Source organism: Zootoca vivipara, chromosome 2, assembly GCF_963506605.1.
Source record: "Zootoca vivipara chromosome 2, rZooViv1.1, whole genome shotgun sequence".
Classification (NCBI taxonomy): domain Eukaryota; kingdom Metazoa; phylum Chordata; class Lepidosauria; order Squamata; family Lacertidae; genus Zootoca; species Zootoca vivipara.
Genome location: NC_083277.1, coordinates 123,131,134 through 123,157,222, shown reverse-complemented (window position 1 = coordinate 123,157,222; position 26,089 = coordinate 123,131,134). Strand labels below are relative to the sequence as shown.

The 26,089-nt window shown below is 44.3% G+C and overlaps 1 protein-coding gene across 4 annotated transcripts in view; it reads left to right on the top strand.

The window, feature by feature from the left end:
- Nucleotides 1-12,126: 12,126 nt before the first annotated feature.
- Nucleotides 12,127-26,089, top strand: part of SLC27A1 (solute carrier family 27 member 1) — a 51,593-nt gene continuing 37,630 nt past the window's right edge. Inside the window, exons 1-2 of one of the 4 annotated variants that reach the window (XM_035101793.2) lie at nt 12,127-12,270; nt 19,646-19,813. In XM_035101793.2, coding sequence (XP_034957684.1) covers nt 19,647-19,813 — 167 coding nt within the window. In that variant the 5' untranslated portion in view covers nt 12,127-12,270; nt 19,646. Of the gene's footprint in view, nt 12,283-12,477; nt 17,814-19,645; nt 19,814-26,089 lie in introns of those variants that run through there. The other 3 variants (XM_035101807.2, XM_035101801.2, XM_035101814.2) reach the window with 3 other exon arrangements.

Sequence of the window (26,089 nt, the reverse complement as noted above, 5' to 3'; positions counted from 1 at the left end):
AAAAGTCAGCATGGGTTCCTGAAAAATAAGTCATGTCAGACTAATCTGATCTCATTTTTTGACAGAATTACAAGCCTGGTAGATGAAGGGAACACTGTGGATGTAGCCTATCTTGATTTCAGCAAGGCCTTTGACAAGGTGCCCCATGATATTCTTGTAAAGAAGCTGGTAAAATGTGGGCTAGACAATGCTACCATTCAGTGGATTTGTAACTGGCTTACTGACCGAACCCAAAGGGTGCTCATCAATGGCTCCTCCTCATCCTGGAGAGTAGTGACTAGTGGGGTGCCACAGGGTTCTGTCTTGGGCCCAGTCTTGTTCAACATCTTTATCAATGACTTGGATGATGGGCTTGAGGGCATCCTGAGCAAGTTTGCAGATGACACCAAATTGGGAGGGGTGGCTAATACCCCAGAGGACAGGATCACACTTCAAAATGACCTTAACAGATTAGACAACTGGGCCAAAGCAAACAAGATGAATTTTAACAAGGAGAAATGTAAAGTACTACACTTGGGCAAAAAAAATGAAAGGCACAAATACAGGATGGGTGACACCTGGCTTGAGAGCAGTACATGTGAAAAGGATCTAGGAGTCCTGGTAGACCACAAACTTGACATGAGTCAACAGTGTGATGCAGCAGCTAAAAAAGCCAATGAAATTCTGGGCTGCATCAATAGGAGTATAGCGGCTAGATCAAGGGAAGTAATTGTACCACTGTATTCTGCTCTGGTCAGACCTCACCTGGAGTACTGTGTGTGTCCAGTTCTGGGCACCACAGTTCAAGAAGGATACTGACAAGCTGGAACGTGTCCAGAGGAGGGCAACCAGAATGGTCAAAGGCCTGGAAACAATGCCTTATGAGGAACGGCTTAGGGAGCTGGGTATGTTTAGCCTGAAGAAGAGAAGGTTAAGGGGAGATATGATAGCCGTGTTCAAATATATAAAAGGATGTCATATAGAAGAGGGTGAAAGGTTGTTTTCTGCTGCTCCAGAGAAGCGGACATAGAGCAATGGTTTCAAGCTACAAGAAAGAAGATTCTACCTAAACATTAGGCAGACCTTCCTGACAGTAAGAGCTGTTCGACAGTGGAACTTGCTGCCAAGAAGTGTGGTGGAGTCTCCTTCTTTGGAGGGCTTTAAGCAGAGGCTTGACAGACATATGTCAGGAATGCTTTGATGGTGTTTCCTGCTTGGCAGGATGGCCCTTGTGGTCTCTTCCAACTCTATGATTCTATGATTCTATGACTTCAGACTACAGGTGGGGAAGGCATAAAAAATAAAGGTTGTGTAAGAAAAAGAGAGAGATATCTGCACATAATAAAAACAAAATGCAACAAATAATTTAAATTGTGGTTCTCCACATTCTACCACTGCCCAGCTCTGCCATTAGTTGTGAGTCCCCAAAATTAAGCACAATGAACAAAATGTTGGACAGAGTTGACAAAGAGCAAACTTCAAATCCTTGCTCAGCTATGAAGCAAAATGGGAGACTTGGGTCACTCTCTGTCTAACCTACCTCTGATGACAGCTAGTGAGGTTAGCCAAGGAGCAATAAATGGCTATTGCCCTTACTAGAAACCATTGCATAGCAAGCAATAGATATCAGTGTGACTTGGAAAGCACTACACAGACCTCCTCTGGCAAACCATTCCATTTGGAACTAGGTTTCCTCACGAAGATCTTGAGAAATAAGGCATTTCAGTTCAGGCTGGGGCTTTGGCAAGACTCCAGCAGTGACAATGACTACAAGAACAAAAAATCATTACCAAAGGTCTAGAGGGGTCTTAAGAAAGTCTTGGGAATGCAATCTAGTCTATACATGTTAATGATACAGTCAGATTTGTTATACCTGCCAGGTGTTACGTAGTGTCCACCCAAGGATGGCGACTCCATCTAAGTTAAGAATACATCAATGTGGAGGGGGATCTTGGACATAAAACACACACAAAAACACACTGTTTTGAGCTACCTTGCTTTGCCAGAAGAACTCAAAGGCTCTGGAAAATAATTAGGATTAACATCAGAATGACTTATGGGAACGATTATGGGAAAAGATTAAGAAAAGCAGTAGAAGTATGAGATGATCAGATCCCCCCTGTTCTCGGAGCATGGTGAATTCCCCCTGAAAAAAAATATAATTTGGCATAATATTTGGACTGTTTGATTATTGAATAATATGTATAATTTGGAATATATGATGTGGTTTGATTGGATTGTTAAAATGGGAAACTTAATAAAAAATTTTTTTTAAAAAAAAGAATACATCAATGTGATACAGTTCCATTTTTCTCACCTTGAAGACATCTCCATGCCCAGAATAAGAAGCCAGAGTTCTCACATTGCTCAGTGTTTTGTATCATTAGCAACCTCCTTCTCTCATTCCTTGTGCAGCTGAGATCCCCCCTTCACATTCCAGTGTGACACTACTCTTGCCTTGCTGCTACAGTTTGGATCACTGATGTGCATGACCTTTCCTGCTGGATTTTACCTCCCTCCCTATTAATAGAATCCACCGCCAGTACCTTAATCTTCTTAAAGCAGACCTTTGAAGATAATATGACCCATGCACTGCTTGCCAGAAATCTGTTCGTTGTACTGATAGCTTCCTGGGCAGGTGAAAGAAAAAGAGTTCCTTGGTTGTGCTCTCTGTGTCATCCTAGAATATTATTTTTTCATAACCGTGCAGAGCAATGGTGGCTTGTTGGCAAAAAAATACATGTACTAATTAAATTATTTCTATTCCACCTTTCCATAAGATGTCCAAGACAGCCTAAAACCTTTAAAACTAATAAAATTAGAATACAAAAAAATTGAGATAAAAGATGACATGGCAGGTAAAATTCAAGACTGAACAACAGAAGATTAAAACACTCTGTGTGTGTCAAACAAAACATACCACCAGGAGGAAAAATAAAAGTAGGTTAAAGGTAAAGGGATCCCTGACCATTAGGTCCAGTCTCAAATGACTCACAACCACTGGCGGAGGAAGAGGAGTGCGGGGGGTGCACAGCCCCCGGCAGCGCGTTCCTGGTGGGGTGCCATTGCGGCTGCCCCCCGCCCTCGCTGGGCGCCACGCCCCCCCAGGCGTTGTACCATGCTCCCCAGGATGCGCACCACGCCCCCACGGGACGTGCGCCAGCCCCGCCCCCACCTGCTCTCCCCTGGTGCTGGAGCATGAAGCTCCGCCACTGCTCACAACCCAAACACCTTTCTAAAGTAGAAAGGTTTTCACATGGCAGTGGAAGGTCACCAGGGGGAGTGAGACATGTGGGCCTTCCAAAGCAAGGAGCTCCACAGACTGAATGCAGACAAAGAGAAAGAAGGCTCTCTACCTAGTACCAAAGCCCCACTTGACATGTTGGTGGGAACATAAAAGATGACCTCCATTGCTCCTCTAAAATAAGTTTCAAAACAAAAAAACATATTATCCTACATTGTGTAAGAAGCATGTAAACAAATTAGCCCCCTGCCCAGCTCAAAATACCTAAATCTATCTATCTATCTATCTATCTATCTATCTATCTATCTATCTATCTAAATGTAAAAGGTCCATGTTTGTGTGCAATGACTTTTCTCCAAAACCGCTTGACAGATTGCGTTCAAATTTTGACACAACGTTCCATTCCAATATGCGAGTGTTTGCATAACCTTAGATTATACAGAGGTCACACTTGTCACAGGTAAAAACATGATTTTGTCTAAAAAGCATAGCGCCCTCCAGTGGTCGTCAAAGGAACAGGCGCCATATCCTTTTGTGTAGCAATAGCGCCATCTATTGGATGTCAAAGGAAAAGATCCTATAGAACATTCTATGGGGACGGACGGACGGATAAAACAACGTTTCCAGACTCCCGCCCCCTACTAGTACTACTACTACTACTACTTCACCATTCCAGAATCATAGCCGCCGAGGAAGAGGGAGGACGGCAGGTAGCCTGGGAAGCAGGACGGGCCTCACCGCTGATCACCTCCAACCACCCGCAAACGCAGATGCCACCTCCGCCACCATCGGTGCCGGGATATTCAGGCCAGGCCACAAGAGACAGGTCGGGCCCTGCCGCCCCTGCTGCTCCCGCCACCACCAACGCCTCGAGAGGCAGGCCAGGCCCCAAAGCCTCCACCCCAACCATCGACAACATCGTGAGAGGCGGGCAAGGTCTCCCTGCAAGAGACAGGCCGGGCCCCACATCCGCCGCCGCCACCTACAGCTACACCGGGAGACTCAGGCCGGACTGTGAGAGTCAGGCCAGGCCCCCCACCCGCCACAGTCTCTGCCAATGTCACAAGAGCCAGGCCAGGCCCCAAACCCAACGCCTCATCCGCCGCCATTGTTGCGAGACGCAGGCCCCCCCCACCTCTCTTCGCCGCCACCGCCGGGCGGAGAAGAAGGCCGGCAGGCAGGCTGGGAGACAGCACGGACCTCGCCTACCCTGACCTCCAACGCTCCTCACCTCCCACGCCGACACCACAAGAGCCACAGCAACGCGTGGCCAGGTACAGCTAGTTATCCATATATATCAGTGAAGTGATATATGTGCTGTGAACAGCTCTGAGATCTTCAGGTGTAGAGCAGTTGTTTTCTCATGACCCCATGAACCAGAGCATGCCAGGCACTCCTGTCTTCCACTGCCTCCCGCAGTTTGGTCAAACTCATGTTGGTAGCTTCGAGAACACTGTCCAACCATCTTGTCCTCTGTCGTCCCCTTCTCCTAGTGCCCTCCATCTTTCCCAACATCAGGGTCTTTTCCAGGGAGTGTAGTGGTCTGTACATTGATAAAAAAAGGATACATGGAAGACCCTGGGATAAAGACTGATTGAGCAGGATATTCCTGGATTAAAGAATTCAGTGAGTAGGGTGTTCTCAGTCCAAACCAGGTTTCTGACACGCATCTGATACACAGATCTACAGGCCTTGCTACATGTGGTAAACAAGGACATTGCAAGTTAGTGTAAATTGAGTTAGCCATTTGGCTGAAAACATTTGGCTCAAGCAGATCTGGGTGAAAGGGCATCTGTTAATCTTCTTCTTTCTGCTGGCCTTTGAAAAGCTGACAAACCTGTTTTCTGACAAGACACTGTTAATCTATGCAAGAATTCCTGGGCCCCTTTCCTGTCTTTAGTTGTAGTTTCTTTGAAGTCCAGGAAGTCTTTTTAGCATCTTGGTGTTAGTTCCAGATCTTCCCAACAGTATCAGATTCAAGGTGGGAGGAAACCTGGGAGGGGTTTTAGAACTTAGGATGAATTCTATTGGATGATTTGAATTTTTGTAACCTTTTGATATTGTAATAAAAAGATCTGGTGAAGGGAAAGAGGGGGCACTTTCCCTCCCAGAGATTTGCTGGTTGAATCTTTGGTCCTTTGTCTTTGTTTTCAATGTGGTATTCCCACAAGGGAGTCTTCTTTTCTCATGAGGTGGCCAAAGTATTGGAGCCTCAGCTTCAGGATCTGTCCTTCCAGTGAGCACCCAGGGCTGATTTCCTTCAGAATGGATAGGTTTGATCTTCTTGCAGTCATGGGACTCTCAAGAGCAGGGGTAGGCAACCTAAGGCCTGGGGGCCGGATGCAGCCCAATCGCCTTCTCAATCCGGCCCGCAGATGGTCCAGGAATCAGTGTTTTTGATGAGTAGAATGTGTCCTTTTATTTAAAATGCATCTCTGGGTTATTTGTGGGGCCTGCCTGGTGTTTTTTCATGAGTAGAATGTGTCCTTTTATTTAAAATGCATCTCTGGGTTATTTGTGGGGCCTGCCTGGTGTTTTTACATGAGTAGAATGTGTGCTTTTATTTAAAACTAGCTGGCCCGAGCACACGTTGCTGTGCCTGACTCAGAGTCCTTGTTTCCCAGGACTCAGGAAAGGAGGAGGATATGTCCCCCCCTGCACTATGTGTTTTTTCCCTCCCCCCCCCCCCGTTGTTGTGTCTCATCCCTGTGATTCCTCCCATCTTATTGTGACCCATGGGGTATCCCATCCCCCCTCCCCCCACCCCGGGTCATCCCTGTGACTCCCCCCATCCTGGCTCAACCCATGACCTCTTCGGGCCCCTCCTCCCCCCACCTAGGGCTCCACTCGGCCTAGTCTGTAAAGTAGAGCCAAGGCCTAGTCTGTAGGCCTCGGCTCGGCCTAGTATGTAATTGTGAGGAGGCCTCCGCCCTGTATCTCCATTCCTTGGCCCCCACCCTTGGAAAAGGAACTGTCCCCTTCTGGGTTCTATTTCCCAGCATGCACTTTGGGGTGAGTTGTGTGTTCTGAAACACGGGGTTTGGGGTTTTTTGCGTGGCCCAGGTGTGACATCTGTGTACGGAAAGTGTCTTAGGTTACTCTCTTATTCGCATGTGGCGTTGTGTCCAAATTTCAACGCTATCGGTCAAGCGGTTTTGTTGAACATTAGAGAGGAACGGACATGCCCAGTTTACATTTTTATATATATAAATGCATCTCTGGGTTATTTGTGGGGCATAGGAATTCGTTCATTTATTTATTTTTCAAAATATAATCCGGCCCCCCACATGATTTGAGGGACCGTGGACCAGCCCACAGCTGAAAAAGGTTGCTGAGCCCTGCTCAAGAGTCTCCTCCAGCACTATAATTCAAAAGCATCAATGAACAGAAAACGGCCTAATTGAGACTTTAAAATGCAAATCTGGAAGGGGGGAGGTAGGGGAAGCCAATATAAAAATGTTCATGAAGAATGAATAGATATATATTCTTTTCTTTTTCTCCTTTTTTTTTAGTTTTTATTTTTGCTTTTTTGCGGGGGGGGGGTTATTTTTCTTTTTTAAGGTGGGGGAGGGAGGGATGGGGGGGCTTTTTTCTTTTTCTTTTGTAGAGACGTATGGATAGATAGGGGGGTGGATACTCTTTTCTGTCTTGCCTCGTAACCCAGGGCCCACTGGTGGCAGAATAGGACTCTGGGGGAGGGAGGAGGGGGAGGGGGATAAACCCCAACTACAAAAATGGAACACCTCCAACTATCCACCTGGCACGGGACCTTCTCGTGGCAGGAGGGGGCTCGTGGGGGGGTGGAAGAGGGTGGAATGAATTTGATTTATGTCTCCTATGTTTATTTTGTAAATCCAATAAAAATTATTTTTTTTTAAAAAAAGCATCAGTATACTAACTTAATAATAATAATAATAATCATTTTATTATTTATACCCTGCCCATCCAGCTGGGTTGCCCCAGTCACCCTGATAATAAAAAAGTACAGAAGTAAATAATCTGGTAAAACTGCTGGTTGAAAGATTGGGGGAAAAAACTGAGGTTATTTCTCCTGGCAAACAAAACCAGGGCCGGCTCTAAGGCAAGCCTGGGTGGCGCCAGGCCTCCAGGGGGGCTCTGTGTGGCTGCGCCCGCCAGACAGCCACAGTGGGAAACAGGGCGGGGGGGGGCGCCGGAGCGATCTTTGTACCACGGCGCCCGGGCGCCCGATATGCTTAAGACGGCCCTGAACATGTGGATGAGGTTAGCAAAGGAAGCTCTGATACCAACTGACTGAAGATGGAGGAAAGTAAAGCCTAGGGAAACACACTTTAATGACAGCAAGTCATTACTCAAGAAGGAATCAGTGAGAGAAGAATACCAGTTGCCTTTCTGTCTATTGCCGCCCCCGCCCCAGGTCAGGTAACTTACCACATGCATTGTTGCCTTACTCCCACATGACCAAGGTGTGTACTTGGGTTACCACTTGTGGTTTGTCCAAGGGCGGGCAAACAAACCATGATCCCTGGATTGGACAAAACCCTAAGTCAAACATGGCTTAGCTCTGAGTAGCACAGCAACAGCAGCAGGACCTGGGTAGAAAGAAAGTGGATGCATTTTTCTGTGAATACCCACATGCTTGCTTGTTCATTTCCATGAATTGGGAAACTGAGTCACACAATGGAGCAGAATCTGGGAATTTCTTAATATGCCAAATAATTAGGAATTTGCTTGGCATACAATAATGTGTGTTATCCTCAGCACCAAATTCAAGAATAGCTGGAAAGGATGTTTTTACTATTACTGTTGTTGTTGTTATTATTATTATTATTATAGTATTTTCTTCTTGTACATTATTCTTGTAAATCACTTTGGGACATTCTGTTATGATAAGTGATTCAAGAAACTATCTAACCTGTTAGTGTCTTGTAATATGAATCTTTCTCTATCTGTGTAGCTCTTGACTCACTTGATACTACAGGAAACCCTCCCCCAGTGAACAGTTCATGTGAGTTCTCTAACAATAGGGTTCAGACAATACTATCAGATTCAGGAGTATGGTAATTCTGCTGATCTGGAAGTAGAGGAAAGGTCACTGGAACATCATGTGCACAACAATTTCCATCATGATAGAAAGAGAAATTGAACATAATGTCCTATCAAAGTTTTGCAGCTGAACAATTTGTACTAATTTGTAACAGAAAATATGTTTCTCAAATAAATCTACATTGCCCACTGGTGTTGAAAACAGATGCTTCTTCAAGAAATAATACTACCCAGAGGTGCTTCATTTTGAATACCTGTTACATCTTCTAGAACATTGTGACTTTTAATGCACAATGAATGTTCCTCTTCTTTACATACACCACAGTTCTATTTCTTCAAGCAACACTACTTAATAATGTTTCCTGCTTGTGAAATGTTTAAATGTTATGGTTATGAAAAGGTTTTGGGCTTTCTTTCCCCCACTTCTTTTTCATTCCCCCAAATAATAAGTGTTTTTGGAGTCTCAGTGCCTTGCCACTAAAACAGTTTCTTTAAAATTATCGGATATCGGATTCTTATCTCATTATGCATGATCTAGCTTTCTTTTGTGCCTCATTATGCATGATCCAGCTTTCTTTTGTGCCTTGCTTCCCCCCCCCCCCCCAGGACCAATTGCAGTCATCAGCAGTCGTTAACAGCCATCAACTGGTTCACCACTCCTATCAGCCCATCACCCATTCCCACCCCCCACCCCCTGAATATAAATAAGGGTCTGGTTGATTCTGTTTCAGTGTATCTGAAGAAGTGTGCATGCACACAAAAGCTCATACCAAAATAAAAACTTAGTTGGTCTTTAAGGTGCTACTGAAGGAATTTTTTATTTTGCTTTAAAATTAGAGTATTTCATAAGAAAGCTAATAGTTCTTTACCTGTATTAGAAATAATTTGGACAATAAATCTCCAATGAAGTACTATGCCCATCTATTTTCATGAAAGCAAATCAACTGCAGATATCAGTGAGGAAGACAGCATAATCAGTTTGCCTCCAGTAATAGTCTACATTAGCAATTAGCACAGAAGTCATGGCATTTAAGTAACCTATGTGCAGTATTACAGGCACCAAAAACTACCTTTTAATTTGGCAAATTATGGTCAGACTAGCCATTCACTATGGGGCAAAATGATGAATTTGACTGATCTGATCCATGGTTTTTATTGCACTGTGGACTGAGACAGTTATACATACCCGCCAACATTTCTCCAATGAAAAAAAGGATGCCCTATTCAACAACAATATACTCTGCTCATCTAACTGGGTTGCCCACTGTGGGTGGCTTCCAACATACATAAAAACACAAGAAAACATTTTAAAAAACTTTCCTGTGCAGGGCTGCCCTCAGATGTCTTCTAAAGGTTGTATCTTATCTCCTTGGCTCGGGGGTTACTGCATACCACCACCACCCCAAATTCTGGAGTCAAATCAGAAACTGTGATGGCTTCTGTAAATCCAGGACTGTGCCTGGAAAATTGGGACACTTGGAGGGTCTAAGTTATTTGGATCATGGCTATCCAACACTAATATCATTTCCTCTTAACTATTAAGTAAATTTAATGTTTAGTTAAAGTCAGAATTGGAAATGGACACTATTGCCAACCTATACAGGTTGCAATAAAAACTATACAGGGATGAGTTGGGTTCATATATCTGTTTAGCGCTGAAGAGCACTGGATGACCTTGGACAAATTATTTGTTTAACATTTCTCACAGAATTTTTGAGGATAAAATGAGACATCCCATATGCATTCACTTGTGTGTTCTAGGAGGGAAGAATTTATCCACACATGGGATCCCATCATGATCCTATCAGTTCCACTGGGTTCTTCCCTCCCTCATCATCTAGCAGCGCAGCAGCCATTCTATTAGGCTGCAGCATGAGCTGAAAGCTGGCCCAAACTATTGTCTCTGCTGGAAAATCAGTTCCCAGCAGACTCCTCTGGTCCCTGGACTATGTAAACCACTCTAGGGGCCTCTTTGATTAAAGAGCAGAGTTAAAATCCTGTAAATATGTAATACACAGAAAATTGTTGTTATTAACTGTGGATTGGGACACGTGTGGCACTGGATTAAACCACTGAGCCTAGGGCTTGCTGGTCAGAAGGTCGCCGGTTCGAATCCCCACAACAGGATGAGCTCCCGTTGCTCGGTCCCAGCTCCTGCCAACCTAGCAGTTTGGAAGCATGTCAAAGTGCAAGTAGATAAATAGGTACTGCTACAGCGGGAAGGTAAATGGCATTTTCGTGTGCTGCTCTGGTTCGCCAGAAGCGGCTTTGTCATGCTGGCCACATGACCTGGAAGCTGTACGCCGGTTCCCTTGGCCAATACCGCAAGATGAGCGCCGCAACCCAAGAGTCGGTCACGACTGGACCTAATGCTCAGGGGTCCCTTTACCTTTACCTTTAATTGTGGATTATCAACAAATTGCACTACTTCTCTGAGACAAGTAACCCTTACTTGCTTCTGTATTTTGAATGTATACTGTTTACTTTTTACTACTTAGAAAAGCTGCCTCCCCCTGTATATTGTCTACTGCAATTATTAAGTTTGCAGATGACACCACCATAATGGGTCTAATAACAGGTGAAGACGAATCAGCGTATAGAGGGGAGGTCCAAAAAATATCTACATGGTGCCTAGAGAACAACTTGCACCTTAATATCAGCAAGAGAAAGGAGATGGTGTTGGACTTCTGGAGGAAGAGAGGAGTACTAGCCCCACTGTACATCGGGGAGGGCTGTGTGGAGAGAGTCTCTTCCTTTAAATTCCTAGGAGTTTATCTCAGTGAAGACCTTACTTGGAAAATCAATACAACCCAAGTGGTTAAGAAAGCCCAACAGAGACTCCATTTCCTTAGAGCATTGCGAAAGAACGATGTCAATCAACATTTAATGATCTCCTTCTACCGGTCCACAATAGAAAGTGTCCTTTCATATTGCATCACGGTGTGGTACGCTGGCTTGACATCAACAGATAGGAAGTGCCTACAGAGGGGGGTGAATACAGCACAATATATTATGGGCTGTCCCGTGAATCCGCTGGATGACATCTCGGAAGACATTGCCTCAGGAGAGTGAGGAAAATGCTTAGGGATGATTCACACCCTGGCCAGCACTTGTTTGATCTCCTGCCCTGGGCAGAAGATATAGAAGCACAATTAGTCCCACCAACAGGGTAAAGAACAGCTTCTATCCCTGGGCTGTTAGGCTGCTGAAGGAAAAGAGAACAACAGGGCAGCTGACTTTCGGGTTTGGTGGGTGTGCGCCAGTAAACGAGGGGAATTAAGACTAAGAGAGCTGAGTGGGGGTGCTCGTGTAATCTCACTGTATACAAGTTGTACAAGTGACAATAAAGTATTTCATATATGCAGCAGTGACTGGTGCTGGATCAAACAATTTCTATCATCTCCTGAAACATGAATTCTCCATTAAAAGAACTGTCGAGTTGGAAGGGATCCCAAGGGTCATCTAGTCCAACCCCCTGCAACTCACTGAGGTTGGGAGTCCTGAGTGCAATCCTGACATTTCTGGAGCAAACCTGCAGAGGCCAGGGCGGGAAGAGAGCCCTTTCTGTCAGTCTGTCGAGTTGCTGCAAAGGGTCAACAACAAAAACCATCCAGTCAGTTATGACAAGAGTTGTGTTTGTGTGAGAGACAGATGGCCGAGGAGGGCTAGACAACCTTCCCGACCAGCCCGACCGAGGACGTCGAGGTTCCCCTCCCGCCGTCGCAGCCCCTCCCATTGCAAAAAGCTGAGCAGGAACCCCGCCCCTCTTTGCGTTCCGTCACCATGGTCACCGCGGGCCTACCGCCTTCCCAGCATCCTCGCCTTCCGCCCTCCCCCGTTTTGTCTAGGCCTCTCGGGCTCTATGTCTTGAGGCGGGGCTTTTGCCTCCAGGCCCCGCCCACCGGGCGAGCTGCTGGAGTCGAAAGGCGGCGCTGCCTCTGAAGCGGCCGTCGGAGAGACGGACGGACGAGCGGAAGGTGGAAGAAGCCTCGCGAGCGAGCGGTGGGCGGTGGCGGCGCGAGGTACGGGAGCTGGTGCGTTGCCTTGACGACGGGGGCGCTGCCCTCGCCACGGTTCCTGAGGGGCAGGGGGCCGTGCCGTTGCCTGGCAACGGAGGGGGACAGCGGCTGTGAGGGGGGCGCAAGAGATGGGGCTCGGAGGGTCGCGGGAGGAAGCCTGGTGAGAAGCACCCCCTCCCAGGCTCCAACCGCCCAAGGACCCGCGGGCTGGGGGGGGGGGGGAATGTCATTTTACTATCTTGTAAAACTGCCTGTGGTGGATCTGTATCCTGAAAGGTATGATATAAATGAACCATAATTCATCAATGGCCATTGAAAAGACTAGCCAAACGGACAGAAGACGAGACACGAGAGCACCAGGGAGCTAGCCACCCAGCATTTTGAGAGGTCCTATGCCAGAGGAATGTCAGGAAATGCCATTGCATGCATATCATATGCCAAAAGAATCTGTCTGATCACTGCGGGAATCGGAATGCTGGACCAAATCGACATTTGATTCAATCCAGGAAGGCTCATCTTCCATACTTGCAGAAAAAAGATGAAAAATATTTCTAAAATCACCCGTTCCAGGTCTGACCACCAATAATCCAAGAATCAAGCTGATGTTCATATTTCTACACAGGCACATTTTTACCTGAAGGTATATTTACAACAGAACCAAACTGGTGCTGGTCATGACTCAGGTGTATCATACCTGCTTTTACTCACCACACTTTAAAAGATGGAGAGGAGGAGAAAAACAAATCCAGAGAGCATGTTGCATACAACGAGACACAACAAAGAGTCCCGAATTTATGACATAAGGAAAAGTTGGTGGAACTGTGCTTGTTTAGCTTAGAGAAATGAAGATTAAAGCAGTACATGATATCAGTTGGCAAATATCTAGACTGCAATAAAGATCACATGGAACTGTTCACCTGAGTCACAAGGGAAGGGCAAGAATCAAGTTGAGACACAGCAGATTTAGGCAGGATAACAGAAAAAGCTTTTGAAACTTAAGCACAGTTAGGCAATTGAATAAGTGATGTAGGGAATTTGTGGAGTCACACCCACCCACCCACCCAAAATGTTTTTGACAAGAGATGAGCAAACAGAGGAATCCCTGCAAATTCAGTAGACAATCTGCAAGGCACTGAAGGCCAGTCTTCAAATCCCTTCAGGTGATGTGGTTACCTCAGTCCTAAATTCACACCCACCTATACCCAGTTCATCACACAAAAAGAGGGTGGGGAGAAAGCTCGCAATGCTTATATTGCCACACATTGTGCAAAAGCAGCCATAGGTAAAGGTAAAGGGACCCCTGACCATTAGGTCCAGTCGTGACCGACTCTGGGGTTGCGTGCTCATCTCGCATTATTGGCCGAGGGAGCCGGCGTATAGCTTCCAGGTCATGTGGCCAGCATGACAAAGCCACTTCTGGCAAACCAGAGCAGCACATGGAAACGCCGTTTACCTTCCCGCTGTAGCGGTTCCTATTTATCTACTTGCACTTTGACGTGCTTTCGAACTGCTAGGTTGGCAGAAGCTGGGACCGAGCAACGGGAGCTCACCCTGCCACAGGGATTCGAACCGCTGACCTTCTGATCAGCAAGCCCTAGGCTCAGTGGTTTAACCACAGCGCCACCTGGGTATACCCAGTTCATCACACAAAAAGAGGGTGGGGAGAAAGCTCGCAATGCTTATATTGCCACACATTGTGCAAAAGCAGCCATAAGTTATGTTAAGTCAGTGCACACAATTAAATGTCTCACAGCAAACCCTCAGTGCCATCAACCTAGGAAGACACCTGACTTAAAACAGTTTGACTAAGCCGGCAGTTGGCAAAGGAATCTCAGCATGTGCAAACATTGTCTTACCCTAAGGCTACTGCCTTCCACAGATAACATGCCACCAAACACTGTCTCCTGAAGCTCTATTCCCAAGACACCCTTTGTGTGGGATTCCCAAAGCCAACAGTAAACCTGGCAAGATATTTTGATTAAGTCCTCTTCCTAATGTTGCCAACTGTCCAGGAAAAAAGGGGGATCCTTATTCCTAGCCTTCCCTTGTGAATAAATGAAATGGGGAAGTCACTTTCCTAGCTCAATCGAGAGAGCATAATAAGACTCTTAAGAGATTCTTAATCCCACAGTCACGGGGTTGAGCCTCACATTGTGTGAAAGATTCTTGCACTGCAGGAGGTTGGATTTAGATGACCCTTGTGGTCCCTTCCAGTTCTACAATTCTATGAAATAAACTTCTGTCTAGAAATGAAGTGGCCCTATGGGGAAAGGCGCAGTCCAGCTGAAACAGGCATTGTTGTTGGTATTTGCTTTCATGCCACCCTCTTCTGTACATTACATGAAGAAGTATTTCTGAACCTATTACCAATTAATCTCTCTCTGCACAGAATTGTTAATTTTCTCATAGGGCAGTTAAAATTTAATTTCTAAAGTTGAAGTTTTTGTACATGGAATTAAATATTTTCTTCCAGTCTCTGTGGGAGACTGATTATTAACTTTGAATACAGAAGCCAGTGTGGTCAGACTCTAATATAATAAAGCTCAAACATGGATTGCCAAATTGAGGAATAGGAAATAATACATGGATTTACCAACCCAGATGAATAGGGCATGTGTGATTATTGACAGCAATAGGCCTGTGCTTTATCTTTTTATCCTGCCCCTTCTATAAAGAGCTCAGTGTGGTGCATATAGGGGTTATCTTATTTTATCCTTGTAACAGCCCTATGACATAAACTGGGTCAAGAGTTTGTGACTGGCCCTGTAGCACTCATACGGTAGCTTCATGACTACAGAGGGGCATGATCTTGAGTTTTCCCTGCCTGTGTCCAACTATTTGGCGGCTACATTACATTGACTTCTTGACTAGTGACAGTACAAAGCACAATCTTATTAACTCTGTGTAGGGCTGGCAAACTGGCTTGCAGGATGTCATCCTGGTGATGATACCGGTAGAGCTCCCATCATCCACAATCCAGGAGGAGAAAAGGCTTAGTGATCTGATGATCTTTTGCGTAAGGATAACACAGACATTTCTCCCTTACTTTGGACAGAGAGAATGGCAAATGGTCCAAGGTGGGGTTTTTTGTTTTTCTTATGTCTGTTTTCGAAGATGTAGCTGTTTTGGAAGTAGTTCAAGGGGCTGGTTCTGTTCCTCAGAAGGACTTTGATCTTAGAGTAGTTCAGGAGATTCTCCCCAAATCCAGGGGACAAAACCAAGTTACACCTTTCCTTGTTCTGGTCTCCGACTGTAATAAATTATCTATCTATCTACCTTTCCTTGTGGCACTCAGCAATACTCTCAATGTGGAGTTGGAAACAAGGGGGAGAAAAATATATGAATGAATAAGGAGACTTACAACTTATGCCAGAAAATGTTATGTATTACCTGCTTCAAGATGCCATTCATGGATTCACTTGTTGCTGCTGAATTTCGAGCATGGTGGTGACTGTTCTCTGTGGGATCAGGGCAACAAGAAAGCCAATACCTACTGCCTCATGCAACCTGTACAAGGCATTTGGGCACCACACACAACTTTTATAGTTGCAGAATGAATTGCATTTCTTGAATACAGTGGTACCTTGGGTTACAAATGCTTCAGGTTACAAACGCTTCAGGTTACAGACTCTGCTAACCCAGAAATAGTACCTTGTACCTTGGGTTAAGAACTTTGCTTCAGGATGAGAACAGAAATTGTGCTCTGGCAGCAGGAGGCCCCATTAGCTAAAGTGGTGCTTCAGGTTAAGAACAGTTTCAGGTTAAGAACGGACCACCAAAATGATTTAAGTTCTTAACCAGAGGTACAACTGTAAATTGGTGTAGTGAGCTTTTGCTTCTAAGACTGGAATTTTAAAAGAATTTGGCAAGAAGTAGAATATTTTTTCCACTTATTCAAGTATCTGTATTGAAATATTTTTACTTTTTTTAAAAAAAGAACTCCCCTCACTCCCTCAGTCTGTGCTGTAATTTTTGCCCTTTGGCATTTTTTTTTTCATTTTACACTTGATCTTAGCCAAAAGGCCGAGTCTGATATCCTCAAGGTGCATTCAGGAACACACATTGTTAAGCCTTGCCCAGGTTTGTGTAAAACAACATTGTAAACATGTTGCTCATATTTCACCCCAAAATGGATTAGACCTTTGAACTTCCTAGTTCAGTAGTCTGGCTGTAGCAACCAATACTGAAGTTGAAAGTCACCTTAAAACTCAAAGGCTGCAATCTTAATGGATGTTTACTACACTGAGCATGGAACATACACCAGAGTAGGCATGCATAGTACAGTGGTGCCTCGAGTTACAAACGCCTCAGGTTACAAGCACTTCAGGTTACAAACTCTGCTAACCTGGAAGAGTTCCCTCAAGTTGAGAACTTTGCCCCAGGATGAGAATGGAAATCGTATGCTGGTGGCGCAGCAGCAACAAGAGGCCCCAATAGCGAAAGCACGCCTCTAGTTAAGAACAGTTTCCGGTAAAGAACGAACCTCCAGAACGAGTTAAATTTGCAACTAGAGATACCACTGTATTGAACTGTTCGTCTGTTAGCCAAAGAATCTGCTTCAGGATATATCTCCTGAGGTGTGGTGGGACGCAGAATACAGTACATCCACAAGGACATAACACACCCAGTAGAGGAGAGATCTCACTGGTGAAAAACACTCCCTCCAGCATGGGATTTGAAAAGGTGTGAATCACTTTGCTTCCCCATTGCTTGGATTGTTCTGCCAAATTAAAATCAGTATAAGCAATAGAAAATATCAAAATACCCAAATGCCCACCAATCACAGTGAACATGTGTTTGTGAGCTGTAGTCATGCTCTCACCATAAACACTGATGACATCAGAGCCCATGGCAGAGGTAATCCTTCAAGTACGCAGGCGTTGAAATCTGGTTAGGGCTTTAAATGTCAAAACAAATGCTTTGATCAGAGTTGGATTTGTTAGAAGATCCAGGCTCTGTCTTTGAAATTCTCTGTATGGCATTAGTACTAATACCAGTGTACTGGAAGAAGCAAAGATCACCAGTGTTGAAGCAATGATTCTTCAACATCAACTTTGTTGGACTGGTCATGTTGTGCGGATGCCTGATTATCGTCTTCCAAAGCAACTACTCTATTCCGAACTTAAAAATGGAAAGCGTAATGCTGGTGATCAACAAAAGAGGTTTAAAGACTGTCTCAATGCAAATCTTAAAAAAATGTAGTATAGACACTGACAACTGGGAAACACTGGCCTGCGAGCGCTCCAGTTGGAGAACAGCTTTACCAAAGGTGTCATGGGCTTTGAAGAAACTCGATCTCAGGATGCAAGGGAGAAACGTGCTAAGAGGAAGGCACGCTTGGCAAATCCACACCGTGATCAACTCCCGCCCGGAAACCAATGTCCCTACTGTGGAAGGATGTGTGGATCCAGAACTGGCCTCCACAGTCACTTACGGACCCATTGTTAAAACCGTGTTTATGGAAAACAATCTTACTCGGATACGAGTGATCGCCAAAGAAGAAGAAGAGGAAGAGGAAGAAGAAGATGGCATTAGTCATCCTCCCTGTAAGTAGTGCTGCTATTTCATCTACCCTAAAATGCTACTGAGTTGCATTTTATTTTGAAGCTGAAATGGGATGAATGATTGATGTTGTTTTTTGAAGCCAGATTTGATGATGATGATGATGATTGTTATTTAGTTAATGTGAGATTGTTTTAAAAGAAAAGAAAAAAGTGAAATCTGAATTTAATAGAAACAGGCTAAAGCAAGGACTACAATTGTTATCTTTTTAAACTGAATCCATGACTGTATCAAACACATGATCCTAGTATAAAACACATTGTGTTAGAGGAAGTTGTACCCAAAGAAGGGACCCTAGGAAGATTATATTTTCAGGTACAAATTATAAATGTGCACAACTGGCATACACTATATTTATTATCGGGTTGAGAATTGTAACTAAGGACAAGCAAGAAAGTGTTCTCACAGGCCTTGGGATCTAGCTCCTGACTTTAGGAGATACTTTTAGGAGATATTTATCTTATCTAAATAATCTTCCTTCCCTATCAGGGTGATTTTGTTTTTACTTTTTATGTCATTTAACTATGCAAACAATGCAGTTTGCTTGGTGCATAAGCAGCATTTGCACCCTGCACCCTGACAGACCGTTGGTAACTATGTTATTATGGGATTGTATTTGAGTCTAGTCAAAGGAGAGAGTGTGTTGCAAGATAGTGTGCAAGACAGAAAATCAGTTTTGTGGCAGAAACCACACTGGTTCTCCTTTGTTCCCTTTTGCCACTCCTGTCTTTGTACCCTTCTAGCATTCCGTTCCCTATTTCTGGAACAAGTTGCTCCTTTCTATTCGCCAAGTAACTTACTTGCTCATCCTGTTTAAAATCCTTCATTAAGCTTTCATTCACTCGTTCATAAAATGTGTGCTTCCTCCAAGCTTGAAGACTCAGGACTAGAAATGGATTTCAGTATATTCAGTGTGAAAGTCCTCACCTTGGCTACCTTAGCCTTCACCAAGTAAAAAAATGAAATGAGTATTTGTAACTTTTTGGAATGATACTCAGGCTTGTGCTTCAATTAACGGACAGCCTTTCTGTTCATTACTTGCATCGGAACATAGTGTGTGGATGGCATTGTTAAATACCCATCTGTTGATCTTGGCTTTCACAAGAGAAGGAGGCAGTCTCCCTTGTCTTCAAGGTTTCTCAGTCAAGCCCAGAACCTTGAATTGTACCTAGAAAAAAATATAGCCTTTTGAGCGGTGCTACATATGGGATCAGAGAACGCTTCCAGGCAGTGTTCAGTGGCAGCTACAATCAGAGTGCACTACAGTAATTTAGCTTCTCCGGGAAAGCCTTTCCATATCTGTATTGGCATTTGTACAACTTCTGTTACCTTCAGCACCCTTTGCAACACTCCTGGGCTCCTTTTACCTTTGCCCAACTGTATTGTGTAGGCTATGGCAACACTCGCTTTGTGATCATGATCTCAACAGCAGCTTTGGAAATTTGCCATGTGCCTGACACCTTTTGCACCTGCCTATCAACCACTTGCGACCAAGTGAAGATGCCCAGGTGCCAGGATGGTGCCTGACGTCTCCACCATCTGGAGATGCGTGCCTGGGGATCCTTGCATCTTGACTGTAGAATTATATCTATTATACTTATCTACACAAACAGAATGAATTTCAGGGACCCAAAAGTCATTGAGCTACCTGGCCCCAAAATGGGAACCAGGCATTCCATTTAGGTGACTAATCCTGGTTTAAGGAGCCATTTGGCGTCTAGCTTATATATCTTGAGTTTCTAACACTACTTAATAAAATGTTGATGCAAAACAAATGAATTTAGTGGTTAACACTGAAGCCTATCTCTTTTTCTAGAATGCGTATGATTGGCGTTTGCACTGCCTCACTTGGTTCTTTTGGCCTGATGCGTTTTTTTGGCTTGGCCTGGTCATGGAGTATTGCAGTTGCTCTGGGCATTTACCTTGGCACTGGTGGCTGGACATTTCTCCGGATCATCTTTAAAACAGCCTTGAGAGATCTCCTGTAAGTACAACTTCCTCTTGCTTTGTAATGTGCTTGCTTGTTGTTTACATCAATCAGGGGTGGCCAACTTGCAGCCCAGATCTGGCCTGTCGTGCCATGAGAAGTGGCTCACCAGCTCTGAGCAGTTTTATTTCCTGATCTGATCAGGAAATAAAACAAAAGCGCACATAGAGGGCTTTTCTTTCTGACCTTTGCACTGAGCACCATAGAACTAAGATTGGAGCAAAAGCCCCCTGCCTGATCTTTAAGAGTATAAAACACAACATTTCCAGACACTCTCATCCCAGCACTGGAGTGGTGAGGGTTGGCAATGCTATGTGTGCACATGAATGTGGAGAATGAGAGAAAGGGACGAGTGTACTTTGGTTATATGTCTGGTGGAAAAACTGTGTGTGGTGAATGTGCTTGTGGAGCAAGTGCATGTGTGCTGTCTGTGTTGTGTTGTGTTGTGTTGTGCTGGATGCAGTCACAGGAAGCTCTGCACAGTGCATTGGATTAGCTGTGTTGCTGAGCCAAAAACCATGTTGAACTCCATGCTGCCTTGTCTTTTCCTCTCTCCCTTTTGGAACCAGCAGTGACACACAGTGTTGGAGAGGTGGAAGAGCATTGCAGCCTCAGCCTACTACTGGCTGTATTTGTAGTGAGCCTGTACGCACACATCTCCTTTGGCCATGGCCCTCAGGCTGAAAATGGTTTGCCCCTTATGCCATAAATACTAAAGGTGTTCTCACACCTGATAGACCTGCATATGGCTCAGTGTGCTAAGGACTTCAGTGGAAGTGGAACTTGTGGTGAATTGGCTTTATTGCTGCTGATGAATCCAAAGATGATCAAGGCACAACATTCTAAATCTTCTGTTTATTCAGTCTTGTGTACTGTACTTATGAGGAAAGCGACCCAAGGTTGGTTTATCTGGGGACAAAGCTCTGTTGAACAGGTCACCTACATGAATGGAAATACTCTTAACTGCGAAATGAAACTAGAAACTAGCTAGATTGCTTCAGAAGCAAAGTACCATACCATTCGTATACATCTGAAAGAGATAGCTCTCACTTCCTAAGACTCTAGGCTGTTCATGTGGAAATACACAGTTAAAAGCAGATAACATAGAATCATAGAATCATAGAGCTGGAAGAGACCACAAGGGCCATCCAATCCAACCCCCTGCCAAGCAGGAAACACCATCAAAACATTCCTGGCAGATGGCTGTCAAGCCTCTGCTTAAAGACCTCCAAAGAAGGAGACTCCACCACACTCCCTGGCAGCATATTCTTGATAAAAATTCCATTCCTCAGCTATTGTAACTTAATGGTTAGAGGTAGATTTGGGGCTGAGCTAAATGTTGTGAAAATTATTTTTCTGATATCATTTTTAAATGAAATGCTCCCACAGGAGGCTGTGACCTTGAAGGAAGAACTAATTTGTGGTGGGTAGCAGGTGGGAGAGAAGGTTGCTTAAAAATTTGTTAGCTATTGGTCTGCTCAAAACCATAATTGGTGTTAATGTGAAGAATCCTGAAACTACACATAATGTGAAATGCTAATAAATTCTACTCAGTCATGAAGCTTGGGGCCAGGTCATCGGCATAGCCAGGATCTTTGTTAAGGGGCAGGACTTTTGAAAGGGGGCAGAGCCAATGTGATTGGTCAGTTAATTAAGTATTTCTATTGCCTTACTTGATCTGGGGAGGGAGCAGCTGCCCCCCGTGCTTCCCCTTGGCTGCGTCCATGGGTCAGGTACGGTACTAATTCTTGATCCAATGTACATCATACTATTGTTGTGATGATAAAAAGAGATAAAGCTTCAGAATCCAAATTAGACAAATTAAAAGTTTGAGAAGGGAAATAATTTAAAAGCCAAATTCAAATTCCTGCTTGGAAATAATTTACACCTAGAAATTATCATGAATTCTGTGTGGAGTTTATGTGTATACAGGTACAGTATATGGGTTTCTTTCTCTTTGTTTTGTTATTATTTATTCAAAATATTTTCAATCTGCTCACCACTGCAGGGTGGGGTACATAATATAAATGAAAAACCACCAATGCAACCATATAAAAGAACAAATACAAAAGAATCACAAAAGCGGCAGTAACAAGAAGAATCATCTATAGATGAGCCATAGATGAGCTTTCTTGCTTGAAGATATAAACTGTATGTTGGATCCATACCGCTCTCCTGTGTGCCTTGCTCTGTAATTGAAATTGACACCTATTTTCTTCAAGTGCATATATCCTTGAGATTCCTGTGTTGTCAAAGGATTTAGGGCTGCTGCATTCTCAAAGACTGCTTCACTTCTTACAGTGGTTTTCAGTGTCCTCTGGATCTCCACTTCCTCCCATTGCATGGCAAGTGAGAAATAACGGGAGAGAATAAAGCCCCCTTAAGAATGTGGAAAGTGCAGCTAAAGCTTGCCAAGACTGTTCTGTTTCCTTCCTGGCAGAGCTGAGGGCAGGGTCACTGTGACAGGCAAGCCTCGCTTGGTTGGTGAAATGCCAACAGCCTATTACTAAACCAGTCTCCCTTCTCCCCAATCCCTCAAGGCTCCTGCTCCAGTCAGGAGGGATGTGAAGGATTTTTTAAAAAATGTTATTGATTTGTATTGGCAGTCTAATCCTTGGGCAGTCTTCCGTACTTCTCTTAGATCAACAGCAAATGACATTTTTGGTACAGAATGTGTTTAGTGCAGCCCTGTTAGTCATGTCTTGATGCTGTGGCACTTTTTATTATCTTCCTGATGAGTCTAAAATGGATTCCTACTTCGAAATTGATCATAATTGTCCATTACAGTGGTACTTTGGTTCTCAAACGGCTTAGTTGTCGAACAAATCAACTCCCAAAGACTGCAAACCCGGAAGTAAGTGTTCCAGTTTGTGAACGTTTTTCGGATACCGGATGCCTGATGCAGCTTCCACTTGAGTGCAAGAAGCTCCTGCAGCCAATGGGAAGCCGCACCTTAGTTTTCAAACTGTTTCAGGAGTCAAACGGACTCCTGGAACAGATTAAGTTTGAGAACCAAGGTATCACTGTACAATGGAAGATGTTTTAAGTTATCCAAAAAACCCCAGAAAGATCAGTTATATTTGTCAATATAATTATATTTGTCAATATAATTCTTAATGTCTCATAACCCTGACTGGTTGAGGTGTATGCAATATAATTTGCTTTGCGTCAGCTTTAGGAGCCCTTCTACAAATGATTGCTCCTTGTTGCTTTCAGACACAAATTGAACCTGAAAATACAGCATTTAAATTGCAAAGTGTTCCTCCTTTCTCCACTCCCTTTTGTTCCCTTTCTGATTCACCTTGCCCATTCATCAAAATGCACAAACTTCAGGAAAACCTTCTGTAATAAAGTACATGAAAATTAGTAGTGATTTTTTTCTGTGAAATGCTGTATATTTAAAAATTTTTAATCAAATGTTTTGAATACAGCACTTGATTTTAAAAAATGAAGTATTGGGGCTCAGGTCTGCTTGGGAGCTCTACCATATCCACTGCAAGGAGACATTTTCACTTTAGTTGCACTAGTTGACTGACATGTTTTAATTCATTATGAAGCTATTTTATACTCTCACTTGTTGCAGCTCTCTGGTGTCTTGGGCAGAGGTAATGCTTTTGATCAAGGGATTGAACCTGCACCTTCTGAGTGCACATCATGTATTCTGTAAATGATTTCCTCTGTTGTATATTATTTCATATATACTATTTACAAATTGGGACATAGCCACAGAAAGGAGGGTTTGGTGCCAAGTGTTGTCAGGCTGTAATACTAAGGCCAACAGCATCTACAGTCTCCCTTCCACCTAATGCGCCAATGGAAGCTTGCAATGACATGCACAACTTAATTCTGTGCATGGCAGCTGCACGTGATTAATTGGTTGCAGGCCAGAAACCAATGCGTACCTTGTTTCAAGGGGCTACTATGAGCCTAATTCTTGTGCCCGAAGATTATAAGAGAATCTAATGAAGAATTTGAAAATGTTAAAATCTCAGCTTTCAGTTGCAGAGAAGTTTTTTTTTTTAATATACAGGCCAGTGTTTAGGGGTTGGAATTTTGTGCTCTTTTGCTTCTTTAATAGCCTCTTGCCCTATTCTTATCTCCCCTCCTCCTCTTCTGCCTCACAGCACCACTTGTTCCTAAAGACATTCCAGACTGCAAACCTGAAAACATTAGGCTCAGAATGAAGTGGCAGTTTCATGCAAAATATGAACATTTGTATGCAGTTTCTTTGCACAGGATTGTAGCCAGTATTAGTTCTACTCAAAGTGGATCCATTGAAATTAATGAATGGGACCACCTACTCTAGGTGGATACAACCCATGGTTTTCTCCCCTGGTTCTATATGTAAGCAACTCTAAGATGTAGGCATAGAGAAGCGAAGGACTGGTCTGGCCATGGAGTGATGTGTGGACTTACGAATGACTGTTCTATCCAGAGGCGGGAGCTTCTCCAAAGGACTGGGGGAGTCGGACGCAATGTCACATGACATCCTGACGTCGCATATGACATTGTGAGGAGCCAGGGGGCGGAGCCAAACACCCTCTGAAAATGGCGGAGGCCCAGCCCCCTCAAAAAATACATTCAGGGGGCCAAAACTTCCTTGGCCCCTATGATTTTATCTCCATCCTTGGTTCTGCAAAGAGTTATATGGACTGAGAGATCTAGGGAATCATACATGTCTGCTTGTATATATTCTGCACTAATCTGATGGGTGAGAAATTCCTGTGGCAATTAGGAGTTTAGTTTCCTTTGGATGAGAGAGAACCAGACACTTAGTGTCCTTTTGTAACCACTTGCTTCATTTACACATATACAAGCAGAGCATGAGAGACACAGCAACATTCCTAGAAACAGACAGCACAGCTGAAATGGGAACTGTTTCAGCCAGATCCGAGGCTTGGCTCTTGTTGATTTTAACGTCAACTACAGTTCACCTAAGGACGCGGGTGGCGCTGTGGTCTAAACCACTGAGCGTAGGGCTTGCCAATCAGAAGGTCGGCAGTTTGAATCCCCCCGATGGGGTGAGCTCCCGTTGCTCGGTCCCAGCTCCTGCCAACCTAGCAGTTCGAAAGCACATTAAGTGTAAGTAGATAAATAGGTACTGCTCGGGCGGGAAGGTAAACGGCGTTTCTGTGCGCTGCTCTGGTTCGCCAGAAGCGGCTTTGTCATGCTGGCCACATGACCCGGAAGCTGTCTGCAGACAAACGCTGGCTCCCTCGGCCTATAGAGCAGGATGAGCGCCCCAACCCCAGAGTCGTTCGTGACTGGACCTAATGGTCAGGGGTACCTTTACCTTTACAGGTCACCTAGAAGCCAACTCCCAGGGACTGAGGACTCTTCAGCCCCCCCCCAAAATATTTAAGGCAGCCAGCCCACCCAAAGTTGATGGGCATTGCCATTCAAATGGTGTGGGTGCTCTGCATCTTGTGATCAAATATGTGGGGCAGGGCTTACTTGGCCCCCCTCCCCAATGTTTTATGCAAGTTGGCACTCCTGACAGCTCATAATATTTTTTTTTCAAATTCAAAACTGCATATTGGCTCCAAATGCTCTCTGTTCTTTCCCATTAGCTGGAGGTTGTTACCTTCTGAACTCTTATGGTGTATAACCATTCATTCATTCATTCCCAGCTACCACAGAACTAGAAGTCTTTTGTTTTAAACCCCTGACCTCCAAAGGCAACACTTCATTAAAACAATTCACAGTAAGATGACCAAACTTGCAACAATTTATCTGGAAGATGTTGTTGTAGAGAAATTTTTTTCTGAGTTTCCCAAATCTCCCACATAACACTTGGCATTAATTATGGCAGGGTGGGATACCACAGACCATTGCTTCTTAGTACTCCAAAATGTGAGTTAAGCAGGAAGCAGCAAAGAGGCAGCAATTCATTATCTCACAGTGAATGAAAAAACAAACAAACAAACAAACATTTGTATGTACTTGTGTACGAAATACTTACCGTAACATTCAGTATGTCTTTTTGGTTTCTAGAGTGCCCCTCCTCCACTTTGTGGAGCCAGTGTGTAGTGGTTAAGAGCGGTAGACTCGTAATCTGGTGAACCGGGTTTGCGTCTCCGCTCCTCCACATGCAGCTGCTGGGTGACCTTGGGCTAGTCACACTTCTCTGAAGTCTCTCAGCCCCACTCACCTCACAGAGTGTTTGTTGTGGGGGAGGAAGGGAAAGGAGAATGTTAGCCGTTGTGAGACTCCTTTGGGTAGTGATAAAGCGGGATATCAAATCCAAATGCCTCTCTGCATTGACAACAGACT